An 18,263-nucleotide genomic window follows, 5' to 3' on the forward strand; every position below is an offset into this window, starting at 1 on the left:
CATGCAGTGTCAGTGGACATCATCGCACATTAGTGATTAGCTAGTTAGTACAGATAACCACTCTTTCAAGGTGCCACAGGGACATGTTTGACCACACACGAGAAAGAATGGGTCAGTAGGTCAGTATAGTATGCATGGAGAGTGAAAGTGTGTTCAGTAGCATGCAACCAGAGATCTGGGGCACGGAACCATTTCAGAGTAGAAGTGCTGATGTAGGATCAGTTGAGCCTTTTAGATCATAATCCGTAAGATTATATAGAGAGTGGGGACCTGAACCTAGATCAGCACTAAACTATGAGACGCTTTATGAATACGGGCCCAGAAAGCAGCAGCATGCCGTTGGCAGTTAAATGGGGGGTATGGTGGTCACAATGTGAGACGGGACAGCATGGCTGCCTGTGAGACAGTCTTGGGGACAGAGGGGGCACGTCTGTTTGTAAGTGCCCGATCCCCACCTTTTTCCACCCTTACACTACCATCTGAGTTCACTTACAACTAGCCCCTGGGTGCAGAGATATCCAGTCGGGCAAAGGTAATGTTTAGAATATGTGATTCAAGTCATGAAATTGCAAACAAACAAAAACCCTGACTTTTACAGTGTGGAGAATATTAAGAGTATAGCCAAGGTAAGATCAATGTACCCAGCAGATACTATTGTATGCCAATGGGCTGATATGCTCTGCATTACATTTTTACAGTTTATTCATTTAGCAGACATGCTTAACCAGAGTGACTTTTCACCGAGTCAGCTCAGGGATTCGAACCAGCAACCTTTTGGGTAACGGCTTCACGCTCTTAAATGCTAGGCTACCTGCCATCCTACATTTTGCCTAGTGTCATTTTTCCTGGTTGTTCCCTAATGATCCCACACACTAAAAGAAAGTGGAACCCTCAACCTTTGCTTTGGATCACTTGGCAGTGCATTTATCAGTGTTGATACACAATTTAGCCATCATGAAGAAAATTCATAATGTACACCTACATATAACAAAGCTCTTGGGGATAGAGGATACTAAAAGGAGATTTCAGAGCTGGCTATTAGCACAAGTGATGTAGTGTTCTGCATCTCTGATTCACTTGATATGAATATGGCAGATAATCTACCTTCATCTACTCGTTGGGGGGCAAACAAAATATCACGCTGTTGCCAACCCGTTCTACACCAAAGTGAGTGTCTCTCTCTCTCTCCCCCTCCTCCAGTACATAAACCCTTGCCAAACTAGAGGCCTTGCCTACAGGTGCAGGAGATTGGTTGGTGTTTGTCAAAGCACTACACTGTCTTCACACTACACAAAGCCAATGCTTACTTTATTGGTGACTTTACATCATTTCTGTTTAATCGTGTACTGCAGTGTAACAATATTTAATGCTGAAACCATCATGGGAAGGATTATACAGTGCATACACAATTCAGACTTCAGAAATAGGAGTATGCATAATTTATCATCTACCCAGTCTTTGTTTTTTTTATGATAGCATCTACAGTATATCACAGCCTTGGGGAACCTAGAGTGCATACTATCTCTCATGTGTGGGGCGGTTTGAGTGATTGAACACTCCTATATAAGACAAGTGAAGAAGACTGGTATAAAATGTGTACAGCTATAAACATAGCAGTGCATTTCAGTAGGCTGATAGCAATGTATGTTTTAAACATCAGAGACCACCACCTATACAGGAGAAAACATGTCAAACTGCGTTGTCCCCTCTTAATGGAAATGAATATGAATGGAATAAATACTTCATTTCAACATATATATTGTCTATGCAAAGACGCCAAACAAGTTGTAGTCAAATAATCTGATAGACGGGTGTTGACATGGTCGTCTGGATGGACTGTAGTAGAAACGGATCAAATCAAAAAAATCATTCTCTGAAAACATGCAAGATCTCTCACTTACCAACCGTTTAGATAATGATGCCATTTGGAGAGAGGGGGAAAGAAGTCAGTAACCAATCAATTCATATCTTGCTGATATCCTGAATGAAGTTGATAGAACCATGGGTGGGTGAAGCCTCAACGGCCTTTTTGGCTTTGACTCTACACTCAAATTATTATGTCTTTGTTTGACTTTGACACTTTTAAATCTAGCTTTAACAGTTTATATTATTGTATGTTATCAAGTGGGTTTGTTATTAGGACAGATATTACTCTGTAAAAGTAGTAAATAGTTAGTAGTTACCAACGTAGGCAACTTTGAGAATAACTTACCTGTGGATGTGAAGGGCTTTGATTGGAGTAGGTAACAGGGATTTTCGATTCTCTACTTTAAGCCCTCAGCCATAGGCAGAACTTGTAGGACAAAGCCAAAATAACACATCAAACTTCCCCTGATTCCCTGTCTGAAATTATTGACAATGAAATGAATTGATCAGTTCTCCAGATGGAGTGATAAAATGGTCCTTGGTTATCATCATTAGCGAGACCGCAACGGCACTTCAACTCTGTCATTTCAAAGGTTAGCTGTGGACCCCCTCCTGGTTTACTAATGTGGAGCATCTCTAAAGGTCATATTATTATGCAGCTAATGTGTGGCGCTGCGCTGTGTGACAGCCAGCGGTGTCTCTGTCTCCCTTCTCAGTACTGACGGAGCATCCAGGGAGCGTGTCCCCCGACAGAGGTCAATTATTCACAGTGGGTCTCCGCTGCTACTGCTAACACAGCAGAGTCAGCGTCATGAATATTCAGCACCGTGTTTATAGCCTCCGCAACATGTTCACTTGGTAACAGTGTAATAAATGTGTGTGCTGATGGTAGAGGAACCCTGTTTGAATTGGTTCTTGATGGCTGTTGAACTTCTAGCCGAGCGCAGCCCCATAATCAGATATTTGAATCATTGTTTAACTGGAGTGAGAATGTCTTTGTATTGTTCTAGAAGCAGCAGCCTATTTCCTGGGTCATAATTCCCTCTTCCTCCCTGATTTTACCCCATGGCCACAAGCACTGCTTGAATCAGTACATACTCCCCTGCCGCTGCTAGCATGTTGGTCTCTTTCAGGTGAGATCGAGAACCCTTTTTCCTGTTAAGGTAACTTACTGTACAGTCATTTCAATGAGAGCATCCAGTAACGCTGACCAGTATTATAATCAAACAGGCCTGACGATGACAACATGGTGAGAGGTTGTCTGTCTGCCCAAAGAGATACAATATAATACTATATTTAACGTTGTCTTACCGTCCAACACATCGTCTGGCCTCTTGCGTTTTTCATACACTACGATGATGACCACCAGGATGATGATCTCTGCTAGCACCCCCAGGAAGGGCCAGAGGGGTGCCAGGTGGCTGCGCACCCGCAGGATGGACGACATGGACTTGGTGCCAATGTGGTTGGTAGCGTTGCACTGGTATTCACCAGGGTCGGAGGTGCGGTTCAGGTTGACGATGTTCAGCTCTGTGTAGTTGTCTTTGTTGGTGATGAAGAAGCGGCCAGAGGAGTTGTCGATTTCCTAGAGGAGGAGGGTAAATTAGCATATCAATTATTTCTATGTTACAGACAATTTTACGATCACATTCCAGACAGTGATCACAGTAGTTTAGCACAGCGGTTCCCAAACTAGGGTCCATGCGGGGTCACCTGATATGAAAATGGGGTTGAGGGAGATTTTTTTAAATCAGGGGAAAAATGTACCAAAAATATATGTATATTATAATATCATCTTTGTATCTCAAAATCATTGTAATGTTAATGTAATCATTGTAACCTTAATCTAAATGAAAAAGATTCAAATCTAAAATTCAACCAGAAAACCCCCTTAGATCATGGGAAAAGACTGCACTCGACCGTTGCACTTGAATCATTCCCACGGTGAATGACTAGGCCCTCTATGCTATGAAACCACACACTATTGCAGAGACTTTGATATTACTGGCCGCAATTGATAAGGTGAAAACAATGTGGGGAGGCAGAGGCACAGAAACTCACATCAATACCTTTGTCAGATAACACTGCTAAAGAATTTATGCTTTTGCTAGCCATTAAGAGAATACTGACTGAACAACTCAAACTCCCCAGCTAATGCTCTCCAAATGGACGCTAGCTGTGAGGGCCGAGATGGCCATGCATGAGTTTTGTTCACTATACACGTCAGGGGATGCTAGGACATATTGTTCTGTCTCACCATTTCCGAACATGAAACAGCACAGAGGATGTTCAGTGTGCTGCTTGGCTATATTGACGAAAAACAGATTCCATGGGATCGAATGGTGGGCTTTTGCACGGAGGGCAGGCCTCTGCACTCTAGTTATGAATGTGTCTCCCTCTGCCATATGGACGCATTGTATGGCAAGGGCTGTAACCTTTGTGGAGCAATAGGTAATGCTGCTACGTGGGAGGCAGTTGTTGATGTGTGCAGAGGTTCAAGCCCAAGTAGGGGTGAGGAGAGGGACAGAAGCAACACTGTTACTGTACATCAGCATGCCAATTGTACGCTCCCTCAAAACATGAGACATCCATCTGTGGCATGTTGTGTGAGAAAACTGCACATTTTAGAGTAGCCTTTTATTGTCCCCGGCACAAGGTGCACCTGTGTAATGATCATGTAGTTTAATCAACTTATTGATATGCCACACCTGTTAGGTGGATGGATTATCTCTGCATTTGAGAGAAATACACTTTTTGTGCGTATGGACATTGTCTTTTATTTCAGCTAATGAAACATGGGACCAACACTTTACATGTTGCATTTAGATTGTTGTTCAGTATACATCAAACAACATCCACTGCGCACACACCTGTTCGCTAAACTATGTGGAGATATGGGATCAGAGCATTACAGGGTTCTATTTCACACGAGGCTTGGTGGTTGAACTTTTTTCTTTGCATTGAGAGAGGAACAATTGTCATTCACAACAACAAAAAACAGACTTGGTTGACTTTATGTGTAATGAAAAGAAAATGTGTCTCCTTGCCTATGTAACAGACATATTTGGGAAACTGACCAAACTGAACGCAAGCATGCAGGGGAAATACAAAAACCTTCTACAGATGAGTGACCAAATCAGTGGATTCAGAGGAAAGAATTATTATTGGAGAGAGAGTCTTTCAAACACAAACCATGCCCCCTTCCCTTCGCTGTGCATGTGTCTAACAGAAAACAGCATCAGTAAGTGTCCCACATGAGTGATGACTGCTCACCTCCAATGCTTGGAAGAGCACTTTCTGACCTACTTCCTAATCCGTTTGACTGTGATTCTGGCTCAGTTGACATGCCGGTGTGAAATCTAACAGCTGATCGAGCTGTCGTGACCGAATGCATTCACGGTCACTGAGGAGGAGTTTTGGTTTCCGACTCAAAGGGAATAATACCCTGCCGTCTCCCTCTGAGCATTAATGCCGCGTTCAAAACAACTGGGAACTCGGAAATCTCTGACTTCCGACTTCAGTGCATTCAAGGCAACTGGGAATTCGGGGGAAAAAACCGAGCTCCAACTGGGAAAAATAATTTTGAACGGTCATCCAACTCAGAATTCGAACTCGGGAACTCGGGCCTCTTTCTTGAGGTCCGATTTTCCGACCTGAACATCACTGACGTGATGATTCGGCCTCGTATTTTTCAGAGTTCCCAGTTGTTTTGAAACCACCGTCAGTGCTCTCGTCTGCATTATAACCAAATATTGATCCAGGTTGGATGTGACAGCAGATATGAGGTGCGCACCGTCGACCACGCCCCCTGACTTTGAGAAGCTCCGACACAACATTCATTAAGCACACCCATCTCATTAGTGGTGGTGAGATAAGATACATTATGTCAGACTAATTTGCAATTGATTGTCATAGCCCCACATTATGTATGTGTCTTCTCAACTCACCATCAATCAGAACTACTGTTGAATGCTTTTCAAAGCCCCAAATAAAAAAGTAAACATTGGCTGTTAATAGCATAATTATTGTCACATGGTTGGGATTGCGAACATTTTCAGATATCAAAATGGGGTCGTGGGCTCAGAATGTTTGGGAACCCCTGATCTAGCATGAGTTATAATAGAGCCAAGGAAGAGGACACGTACCATGTAGTTTGAGCCATCCAGTTTACGCCATGTCCAGATGGGAAAGGGGTAGCCCACAGACTTACAGTACAACAGAGCACTCTGCCCCTCGTTCTTATTATCACTGCGCTTGTGGCCCGTGATCTCAGGTGCCGCTAAAACAAGGGGAAAAGGGAGTGAAATGCATTTGAATAAAAATTCTAACATTTTATGCAAGACGTTCTATGTTTGTGTCAAAGTCGTTCCTCATCGGCTTCTCTTAATAACAAGACATCAGATGATATAGTCAAGTCTGTCAGCACCCATTTTGATTATGGTAACTCACATTAAGATGTACATGAAAGTGATGGTAAATTAAGAAAGGATTTGGGGAATTGTCCCGTGATTTAGCTGTGAAGCACTGACTTCCCCGAAGAGGGACTTACACTGGAATCAATGCTTTATCACAACAGTGATCGAGGCAGGGACACATTTAGCTGCTTTATTCAATTTCCAAGTTTATTTAAAAGGTAGAGCTCATGGTTTGCTGTGGCTTACTTCCAAGTATGCCCTTTGAAGGTGTAGGCCTACATATCTTGCAGAGTTGCAGTTCATAGTCAACAAGTGACAGACTTTCTCAAAGGTGAGATTCGCCAACCCAGCGACACCCTGGGTTTTCAGACAGAATCCTCTGTTTAACTCAGCTCTGGAGCCGGGAGACAACTGCCACAGCCTTTTGCTAATCCTTGAAATTACGGTAATTCCTTCCATGCAATTAAGCAGGATCAGGGGAGAGGCTGGCCTGGTGCTGCAGCGTTTTCTGCAGCGCGGCAGCGGCCGTTGTCATGGAGGATGATTGAGCAGCAGTGGCTTGAGCTCAAAGTGACATCATCCTTCCTACTGTAACTATGGTGCACACGTGCTCGCTGGCTAGTGGGGGAGGGGCCACGTTTATCTCTGTCTTCGTTATCCCCAGCTCACTTCCACTGTGACTGACTGACAGCATGGAGACTGACTGCCCTCTGAGTGGTGCCAAAACAGGCAGAAATCTTCCATTTCACACCCCCAACAGCTTGTGTGATTACTGATCCACAGTGCTGCTGTGTGGATGTGACTGTCTGCCTGTGTGTCAGAAATATATAGAGAAAGAGACAACTTCTGGTGGTCTATCTGGAAGAGGCAATTAGGCAGTCCCATTTCTATTTACTGTTTTTGATACCTCCCATCTCTCCACTGAATTTAAAGAGCATTTGAGCTCAAATGTGATGATCGTGTGGAGTGGAACTAACAAAGTTGAATTATTTTACAGAGAAAGCATAGAGCCCCGAGTTGATTATCCCTTGCATACCATGGCTATAATTTAACACATTTACTGCTAGAAATGTGTTAATTTGCAGGTAGAAATGTGTTCAACATCCACTGGAGCAGCTTGCAAGTTTACTAACCAAATATTCAGTCCTTACTATTGTAAAAATTGAATGAAACGATGCCAATAATGTTTTCAATTCGACTTTTGCTTTCAAAAGCAGCTCAAACACTATAGCCATTGAATTCTACCGTGCAAATATACTGTACTTTATAGAGAAATAATGCATGCTCTAAAATGCCCTTCAAGCCAATCAGAAACAAGTATTCAACAATGTCATGGTATAAATAATTATATGACACATTATCCTGTGGGCCTGTACTGTGCGTTTGACAAAAAATAGGAATTTGAAAGAAATCTAGATCTGCAAAATTCATAATTGATTTGATTCAATCAACAGGGCATGTGGAATTATCTCTTTAAAAAATGCGTAGATAGCACACAACAAAATCGGATATATAAAAATACGAATGATAATTGGGATGCGCAAAATATGCATGCTCAGGACAGCAGCTTACTGTATCATCGTGGACAACAAAGTCCTGCCATTACAAATGGCTGGGAGCGGATTCTGAACCTTAATCCCACACCACCATCACACAAGCCTCCATCTGTTGCCTTGCTCTGAGCTGAGAGCTGGAGAGATGGGAGCGCCAAGGACACTGCAGCTGGGGGGAGCTCAGAGCTCGGCTGCCAGGAGCAGAGAGCACACAGGCTCGGCCCCTCTACCATGCTTAATGTATGGGACCTGGTGGTACGACCGAGTATGGGTTTAATGGTATGGGGCAAGACTAATTGGATGCAGTTGGTCACAACTATCATGTATTTCTACTTAGAATGATCATTCGCTGTAGCTTTTATTGAGTCTATTCCTCAATCGGTCCTTAACTGTAATAATTAACAGGAAAGCCTGCAAATGTATCTAAATCTATCTCAAAAATGATTGTCGTGCCAATGCTTCCTCCAAACCAAGATATTAGCATCCAAAATACGACTAACAGCGTCTGTCAACAATTCAGTTAATACTCCCAGACAGTAAACAATAATGTTAAGAGGCAGTGCTGCCATGGTGTTTGTATGTCCAGGAAACGGTGTGTTGTACAGGCTCTAACAGCCAGGGGCAGCAAGCCTCCCTGCCTGCCTGCCTACCTCCCTTCACACGGCCCTCGGGTCAGGACACTGAGGTTTGATTGGAGATGAGGGCTGTCATCTCAGGCTGGAGGAAGCTGCAGAGCTGCAGAGCATACACGGTCATCACACGCGTTACGCAACCAACCAACCACGCAGGCAGCTAGTGCTGAATACAGCCAGGCAGGCATAACAGTCAATGGCAAGCTCACTATGCACAACCATAGCAATGTCACAACAAATTGGCTTAACACTGTACGTGCAGGCAAGCTTCTCTAGAACAGGGTTTTGCAAGTCCTTTCTCACCCAGAGTAAAATACCTTATTCCACTTGAAGGGTGAGCTGTCAACTTCTATCTCGCTATGGTTTTATTTTTTCTATAAGCGTCTTCCACATCAGTGAATGATCCTAACAATTATGAATATGTGCTTTCAAATGTGAAACAATGTTATCCAACATATACGGTGCAGAATAAGCCACATTATTTGACACATTATCACTAATTATCGTCAGTTACCCTTAAAAATATAACAAATGCAACACAAATACGATACCCTTGGTCCTGTGCCAATTATATGGTGCAATATCTTAATAATAATCTGAGGAATAAGTCAAGTAAATCCCTGTTGACCAGTGTGTCTACAGAGGAGACAGTAGCCTGAAGGAAGTCTGTGTGAACCGAGTGTACAGAGAGAGCAGAGAAGACAAGACTCTGTCCCTCCCTTCAGCTGGCCTGTCCTGCCTTGTCCTCTCAATGAGTGGCAGCAGCCTCCAGAGACCAGCCTGTCAACACCAAAACACATCACCGGACCAACATCTCAACAACGTCTGTCACTGGAAGGGGATCTGTTCACAGGAAGTAGCTCTAGATTGTGTTATCCATCAGATCCCACATTGGAGAACTGTGTCTCTCTCTTAGGTATCGCAGAGGGTCAAATGAAAGTGACAGTATTGATGAATTATAAAAATCAACAGAGTATCTGTCATTTGTTTATAACGTGAGTGAGATCAGGTGGTCGGAGAGTCTTACCTTTTACCTCAATAGTGGCGTTGGCGTTGGGAGCCATTTCAAACGTGTAAACGCACATGTACTCCCCTGCGTCGTCTGACCTTGGTTTCTTGATTCTGCAACAAACCACAAAATATCAGTTACTCCATAACTTGAGCTCAGTCAAAAATAACATTTTCTCTAATTCTGTTGTCTATCACTGTGCATCACCCAATGATGCATGTTGCGTGGAAGTCCTTAGCGTACATTGTTAGCACCGTGCTGTGTTTTAGGCAGCCAGGAGAGAGGAGAGGTTAGGACGGGGCTGTCTGTTCTGGGGTCAGCCATTAATAGAGTACTGAAATGTAATGTGACAGGAAAGGAGCTGCCCAGTGATCTCCTCATGTAGCCGTCCGCGCCTGGCTGGGGAGAGTCTGGGAGATGTCTATGGGGGTGTTGTGCAGTACAGGGGCTGGTTGTCTGCTCTAAGCTCAGGGGCTGCTCTGATGGCTATGCCTTGAAAGGGATGGAGCTGCCCAACAACTGTTTTCACTAAAGGACTTGGCAACATGGCTCATATTTCCATCTCAGGGTGATTGGTCTTAGTGTTGATAGTCTGTGTGACAATTAGAAAGGCTTTGTTGAATGCTCTAGTAAGAGAACTACAGAATAAGTAAGGACTCACATGTACTCTGTGTTCTTCTGCTCGTTCCGTGTGTCTGCGATCTCCACTCCATTCTTCATCCAGAAGCTCTCTTGTTGGCCTTCGTGGGCGTTGGTCAGGCTACACTGCAGGGTGACAGGGGGCCCTTTGGTCTCCGAGGGTAGGATGATCTGATCGGACGCATTGATCTTGGGCTCTGAAACACGCAGAGAGACAGCAACCCCTTATCATTGAACTGGGGCTCAACACTATAGCAGAGCTGTAACTGTACTGACTGTTCCCCACACACAGACTGAGTGGGGGACATGCGTGGGTGTTGGGGCTGGAACAGAAGACAACAAAAACACAAATACATAAAGAAACACACATGGAGCGGCAGGAAAATACCTGCAACACTAAACCCTGTATCAGTCTTTGGTTCTGTTGTTACCGTACAATAGATGGGCTTAAATAAAACTCACTTAAAATATTCTCACAAAATGAAGTCTGTAAAATTAGAATGATGATTAGTCTCAGGCCTAGTACCTCTTGTTCCCGCGCCCATTTTGGGATGATAGATAATCATAATGACACTACATTTACATTTTAGCAGCCGCTTTTATCCAGAGCAATTTACAGGTGCAAATAAGGCACATTGACAGATTTCTCAACTCGTCGTTTTAGGGATTTGGGTTACTGGCCCAACACGCTTACCTGCTAGACTACCTGGAGTTGTGGAAGTAATGATCTTTAAGGTGATGACCAGCACCAAAGCATCTTTGGTTTGGAACCACTGCCACTTGATAACTTCCTGAACCTGACTGTATTATTATTATGCCTAATTCATACAGTAGCACTCAATTTGATATTGACAGCAACAAGGTTCTTTAAACAGTACAAATTGATTCAGGAAGGCACTTGGATACAAAAAGAGTGATGTAACCTTGAAATTATCATGAGATTATACAAATATGAGGTTGAATGTATAAAGGAAATTTGAACAACATACATTTTTAAATGTTCAATCACTGACTTCCAAATAACTGCTGTCCTGTCATTCAAACCAAAGCAAGGAAATGAATAAGGTTTAATCCTCAGCAAACGTATAGGGTGGAAGAAAAAAACAATAGCTAAACAGAAGAGGACAAAGTATATAATTGTGGCAAACAAAGATGAGCTGAACAACAGCTTGACTACTGCTGCACTACACTATAACAACCACTAGCTCTTTACTAGTATAATCATTTAGTGTATTTGTTAACAGAGCAGCCAACCCAAGGGTCCATTTCTCAAGGACATAGAGGGAGGCTCAAGCAGGATGTGTCATCAGAGAGCGCAGGCAGGCAGCCTTGGGTAGTGAGGGAGCTTCCTCACTACCTCCCTCCCCCACGCCGGGCCAGCTTTGGCAACCACGCAACCCTGGTCTAGAGGAGGGAGGAGAAGGGGGAGGAGCATAATAATCTTCCTATTGGCTGCTACTACAAACCTCCTAGTGGAGGAGGGTAGGGGAAGTCTCTGGGCTCTGGCTCGTGACTTATATTAGCATTCATGGCAGCACCTACTCCTGCAGTTCTGTATACCCAATAGCTATAGGGAAATCTCTCACTATTGCTCTCCTCTTTCTTTCCCCTCTCTCTATCTCTCACTCTATTGCTCTCCCCCCCCCCCTCTCTCTCTCTCTCTCTCTCTTTCTGTCACTCTATTGCTCTCTCTCCCCCTCCTGCCCTTTCCCTCTCTCTCACTCTATGGCTCTCTCCCTCTATTGCTCTGTCGCTCTCTCTCTCTGTCTCCCCTCCTCTCTCTCTGCTTCAGAACCCCTATACAGGCCTCTCAGCCCACATAGTGTGGCATCCTGGGAATATACACAGACTACACAGAAATAGTTATTTCAAGAAATTTGCATTAGGCAATAAAAGCACATTGTTTTCCATGGGAGGTTTCCTCAGCTCAGAAGAAGGTCATTTGTAGGACACCTGCTCAAAAAGAGAATGAATCAGTGATGTCATGCACAGCACACAGGCACTGACCACGTGGCCACCTCTGTGTCTAGGATTGTAAAAGCATCATTACATTGACACTGTTACCCACTCATAACAGTGTAGTACATTTTATTCCATTATGACCCGCATACAGTCCTAGAGGATTGTGCCAGTAATGTCTATTTCTTGCTGACAGAAGGAGGATGTTTGCCCACATGATTGGTATGTTGAGCCAACCCCCCCCCCCCCTGCAATAAACAGAGCAGCTATCAGCTAGAACACAACACAGGTTGGGAAGGGATCTAAACCAAATCACACTGAGGCCTGTATAGATGAGTTAATTTAGTGCAATTAAATACACTGTTGATTCAATTGTAACCTAAACTAAGGAGTTTATTACAAATGTAGTAACAATATTAAGTTAATTTTAAAAAACATCCTTGACTTTGTGCGTAGACCTTGAGATTCATTCCAATCACAAATTAAAGGGTTAAAACAAGACTAGCACATATTTGAAAACATGCCCGAAGAACTATACATTACCGTCTCCTTTGGTTCAGTGTGTATAGCCTGTTGTATACATGTTATATACACATATTATTACGAGTCTATAACAAGAACGTTGGCACTCAGTAATGACAGAATATATTGGATGACAAAAGGTCTGACTCAATTATTGGAACACGTACAGATCCTTTTGGAATGAATGTGTCTTTTTAAATAAGAAAACGTTGGATTGACCAATTTCATGTTAGCTTGATGACGGACACATTTCTACCACCAGTAAACTCAGATATCTACAGTCGGCCGACTGTACACGTCTCAAGCCAGCTGGCGGAGTGTAGTATAATGGGTGTGAGATTAGGAGTGTGCACATGCAACCCTTGCAGTCAGACAGTAGTCCAACAGCACGGTAAACACGGTGTACAACAGACAGTTCAGTAGCTAATGCTCAGGAGATGAAGGAGCTGACTCCTGTAGTAAAACTCTAAGAGTTTCTGGCTGCATGGCTGTGACTAACAACATTCCACATCTCTCTGTGCTCCAAAGGGCTGGGCACTCACTGCATCATGCGCTCATTTAAAGGGTCCAGTTGACAGTGTGTTTGAATGTTTGTATGCAATACAGCAGAGAGGGTAGAGGATATAATGTCATTACTGATTCATGCTCAAACACTTAATAATGGCTGAGTAGGTAGAAGGTCATACAGTACACAGGTGAGTGCAGAGAGTCTGTCTGCTGCAGCAATGAAACCAGCTCTCTCAAATCTAGAAAGGAAAAAAATACATTTCAGAAAATCACTGTGTCCTTTATTGGATTCGGGTGAGTCATGAGTTTAAAACAAGGTCACGCTTTACACCTGGACAGCTCCCTCCTTGTCTTCTTACGTCCCATCTACCCCTTCCCCACTAAAATAAGCGGCATAGCTTCAAAGCGCTGCGATGCCTAGGCTACATGGTGCAGACAGGGCAGAATTACACCGGGCTTTGAAGTGAATAAAACAACCCACGCAACGCAACAGAAAAACACACATCACAAAAGAAATACTGAAATAAATGGATGAAATTAGGATTTTTTTTGAGAATAGGGAAAGAAACGAGACAACTGTCAAAGGACACATGGGACAGAGGAGAGGGCCAGGACGGCCAGGATGGGCTGTATGTGGAGAAGGAGAGGTTGGTGTGGGAGGAAAGCGGGAGTAGGTGGACAGAGACTGGGGAGGTTTCTGGGTTTGTGGTGATCTACAACAAAACACTCAGGGCTTTGGGAGAGGCAGGAAATCTACAGAATTCTGAGAATTGTGTCAAGATAGAAGATGGAGCCGAAGAACATGGGTGACGTTTTACATTCTCCCAACCAATTGTGCTATTTTGTTCGTTTTTTTTGCATTTTGTGTAACTTATTTTTGAGCTTACTTTGTACATAATTTTGCTGCTACCGCCTCTTATGACCGAAAAATAACTTCTGGACATCAGAACAGCGATTACTCACCACGGACTGGAAGAAACCTTTTCCTTTAACGAGTTTCACAAGAAGAATATACTGCTTTCACTGGAACAGGCCCATATCCCTGTAATTTGCTTGAAGAAAAGACGCAGGAAAAGGGGCCGCAGATCGGGCTGCCTTCAGAGAATCCGCTGGCAAGAGAGTAAACTCCCACTGCCATCCGTTCTTCTTGCTATCATTGGAAAATGCAATTGATGACCTACGATTAAGATTATCCTACCAACGGGACATTAAAAACTGTAATATCTTATGTTTCACCGAGACGTGGCTGAACGATGATACAGATTATATAGACCTGGTAGGGTTTTCCATGCACCGGCATAACAGATAAGCTACGTCTGTTAAGACGAGGGGTAGGGGTGTGTGTCTATTTGTCAATAACAGCTGGTGTGCAATGTCAGCTGGTGCAGCTGTATTAAAAAACTCTTGAGGTATTGCTCGCCTGAGGTAGAGTACCTTATGATAAGCTGTAGACCACACTATCTACCAAGAGAGTTCTCATCTATATTATTCGTAGCCGTCTATTTACCACCACAGATCAAAGCTGGCACTAAGACCTCTATAAGTCCATAAGCAAACAAGAAAATGCTCACCCAGAAGCGGTGCTCCTAGTGTCCGGAGACTTTAATGCAGGCAAACTTAAATCAGTTTTACCAAATTTTTACCAGTATGTCACGTGTACAACCAGAGGGAAAAAAATCCTAGACCACCTGTACTCCACACACAGAGATGCATACAAAGCATTCCCCCGCCCTCCATTTGACCATATTTCTCCTCTTGATTCCTGCTTACAAGCAAAAACTAAAGCAGGAAGTACCAGTGACTCGCTCTATACGGAAGTGGTCAGATGACGCGGATGCTACACTACAGGACTGTTTTGCTAGCACAGACTGGAATATGTTTTGGGATTCATCCAATGGCATTGAGGAGTATACCACCTCAGTCATCGACTTCATCAATAAGTGCATCGACGACGTTGTCCCCACAGTGACCGTACGTACATATCCCAACCAGAAGCCATGGATTACAGGCAACATCTGCATTGAGCTAAAGGCTAGAGCTTCCACTTTCATGGAGGGAGAGACTAATCCGGACGCTTATAAGAAATCCCGCTATGCCCTCAGACAAACAGGAAAAGTGTCAATACAGGATTAAAATTGAATCCTACTACACCGACTCTGACGCTCGTCGGATGTAGCAGGGCTTGAAAACTATTACGGACTACAAAGGGAAACCCAGTCACGAGCTGCCCAGTGGCGCGAGCCTATCAGACGAGCTAAATGCCTTTTATGCTTGCTTCAAGGCAATCAACACTGAAGCATGCACGAGAGCACCATCTGTTCTAAATGACTGTGTGTTAACGAAGGAGGTCAGAGAACTGGCAGTGTGGTACCAGGACAACAACCTCTCCCTCAATGTGAGCTAGACAAAGGAGCTGATTGTGGACTACAGGAAAAGGCGGGCCGAACAGGCCCCCATTTAACATCGACGGGGCTGTAGTGGAGCGGGTCGAGAGTTTCAAGTTCCTTGGTGTCTACATCACCAATGAACTATCATGGTCCTGACACTGGTGAAGAGGGCACGGCAAAACCATTTCCTCTTCAGGAGACTGACAAAAATTGGCATGGGTCCCCAGATCCTCAAAAGGTTTTACAGCTGCACCGTCGAGAGCATCCTGACCAGTTGAGTCGCTGCATGGTATGGTAACTGCTCTAGATCTGACCGTAAGGCGCTACAGCGGGTAGTGCTTATGGCCCAGTACATCACTGGACCGCAAACTTCCTGCCATCCAGGACCTATATAATAGGCAGTGTCAGAGGAAAGCCCATAAAATTGTCAGAGACTCCAGTCACCCAAGTTATAGACTATTTTCTCTGCTACCGCATGGCAAGCGGTACCGGAGGGCCAAGTCTAGGACCAAGGGGCTCCTCAACAGCTTCTACCCCCAAACCATAAGAACAATTAATCAAATCGCCACCGGACTATTTACATTTGCCCCTTCCCCTCCCTTTTGTACACTGCTGCTATTCGTTGTTTATTATCTATGCAGTCACTTCACCCCTACCTACATGTACAAATTACCTCAACTAACCTGTACCCTCGCATACTGACTCGGTACCGGTATCCCCTGTATATAGCCTCGTTATTGTTATTTTTATTGTATTACTTTTTTTTTTTTTTTTTTACTTTAGTCTATTTGGTAAATATTTTCTTAACTCTTTTTGAACTGCACTGTTGGTTAAGGGCTTATAAGTAAGCATTTCACGGTAAGATCTACACTTGTTGTAATCGGCGCATGCGACAAATAAAGTTTGATTTGAATCCTCAAATTCTGCAGGGGGAGGAGGGAACAAATAGGAGCTATCAACATAATAGAACAAAAACACAAAAGGCAGTACTTCTCGGAGAATATAAAATACAATGTCTTCCAATTTCTAATACAGAAATAAAACAAAGACAAGTCTTTGAAATTAACAAATAACAAGGTGGTGGTTGGTGTTTTGTTTTATTTCTGTCTTTGCCAGGGACAGCTGTGGTGGAGATGTGAACTCAGTTTTTTTTAACGGAGTGGGGTGGTGGGACAGGCAGGGGATTGTTAGTTTGTTCACCAGCTAGGTACTACAGTACATAGACCACTCACTCTGCAGCACCGAAATGGTGGCCTGGGCTCGGATCCAGGTGATGGCGGGGTTTTGGCGCAGGTCGTTGCGCCGCGGGTCGTTGCTGGCCCGGCACTCGTAGGTCCCGGAGTCCTCCAGCGTGAGGCGCGTGATGCCCAGCACGCTCACCCCGTTGTTGCCGTAGGCCGTGTTGATGGACACGCGGCGCTTGCGGGCGCCGTCCCACAGCTGCTTGAAGGAGTCGACGCGGTTGATCTCGGCGTACCACCACTGGATCTCAGGGGTGGGGTTACCGACCACATCGCAGTACAGCTCAAAGGTGTCCAGCGTGAGCTTAGTCTCAGACATTGGCGACTTCACAAACCCAGCTGGAGAGGAAAAGTGTATTGGGGAGGAGGGGAGGGGGTGGAAGAAGGGTTAGAGTGGAAGTGGGAGGGGATGGAGAGACCAGGGGATGGAGGTAGGAGCAAATCAAACAGGGATCAGTTGGAAACAAAAGAAGAGGATGATTAAAGGCAAATCAAGAAAAAAGCAAGCTACAAAGCTTAAAGTGGGTGGTTGAGTATAAGAAAGACAGTTTATAAAATAGTAAGAGATTTGTGTGAATGAGAAACAGGTTAATGGCCCCTGAAACCCAATGTATACATTATCCAATGTTACTCTATTATCCCAGAACCAATCATGGCCACACGACCTTCAGCTGAGGTCACAGCCAACCAATCACAGTCTCTGTTATCAACCTCCTGTGGGATCTCACCAGGGTTTAGGATGATTTTCATTTCCTACAGTACTCAAATGGCTGAAAATAAATATCTGTGCTTTCCATTATGGTCAGAATAATCAAAATATTTATTTTTTGCAGTGGAATTCAGCAGAGTTATATATTTTCTGTGTAAACAAACAAATAAAATGGATTTACAGTGCAAAACATGTTGACTACTCACACCATTGTGAAATGTATAAAGATGTGAAACTACTAACGTAGAACGTAGCAAACTGACATGCAGTAGAACATATTATGGACAACTTAGTCAAAACATGTTTCTTCATCTAATCAATAAGTTCTGTTTTCTTCCTATCTGTCAACCTTTACATGGCATGCAGAGATTACAAACCACATAAATAGATTCAATATAATATCTGACAGTCACTGAAACACACAGAACTACACCCCTGTGAGTTTCTGAACAGATATTGCATAAAAGGAAGCCTTTGCTTTCTTGTACCTCTTTGATGTTAGATTGAAATGGCAACTGATTACAAAGCTCTCTGTTTACCAAGGTGTTTAGTTGGTTTGCCACATTAAGGAAACTCATGTTGCGTGATGTGACAGTTATGTCAAAGGGCACTGCTTGAGCCGATGGAAAGTCATGTGACTACTTGTACACTGGCTGAGTATAATTTCCGTCAATCCCTATGAAGCCACGATGAGAACCTTATGTACAGGCCATTTTGAGTGCTTTATTTTGGTCAAAGAACTGAAATAGGAAACTACTCTAACAGCCAATCTGGTTCGGAACATTACTGACTCAGTCAGAAATCATAAAGATGTTGAAACACAT

General features: G+C 43.8%; 1 protein-coding gene across 4 annotated transcripts in view; it reads right to left on the reverse strand.

Moving 5' to 3' along the window:
* LOC135504059 (neuroplastin-like) overlaps positions 1-18,263 on the reverse strand; it is a 36,219-nt gene that overhangs the window by 7,544 nt on the left and 10,412 nt on the right. The window contains exons 2-7 of one of the 4 annotated variants that reach the window (XR_010450061.1): positions 16,722-17,069; positions 10,137-10,311; positions 9,494-9,588; positions 6,012-6,145; positions 3,178-3,451; positions 1,902-2,293 (exon numbers count right to left, since the gene is read on the reverse strand). Coding sequence is in view for 2 of the 4 variants with exons in the window: in XM_064922330.1 (XP_064778402.1) it covers positions 3,178-3,451; positions 6,012-6,145; positions 9,494-9,588; positions 10,137-10,311; positions 16,722-17,069 (1,026 nt within the window). In the remaining 2 variants the exon portion in view is untranslated. The remainder of the gene's footprint in view (positions 1-1,901; positions 2,294-3,177; positions 3,452-6,011; positions 6,146-9,493; positions 9,589-10,136; positions 10,312-16,721; positions 17,070-18,263) is intronic. The other 3 variants (XR_010450062.1, XM_064922330.1, XM_064922348.1) reach the window with 3 other exon arrangements.

The sequence above is a fragment of the Oncorhynchus masou genome, chromosome 2 (assembly GCF_036934945.1).
Source record: "Oncorhynchus masou masou isolate Uvic2021 chromosome 2, UVic_Omas_1.1, whole genome shotgun sequence".
Lineage (NCBI taxonomy): Eukaryota > Metazoa > Chordata > Actinopteri > Salmoniformes > Salmonidae > Oncorhynchus > Oncorhynchus masou.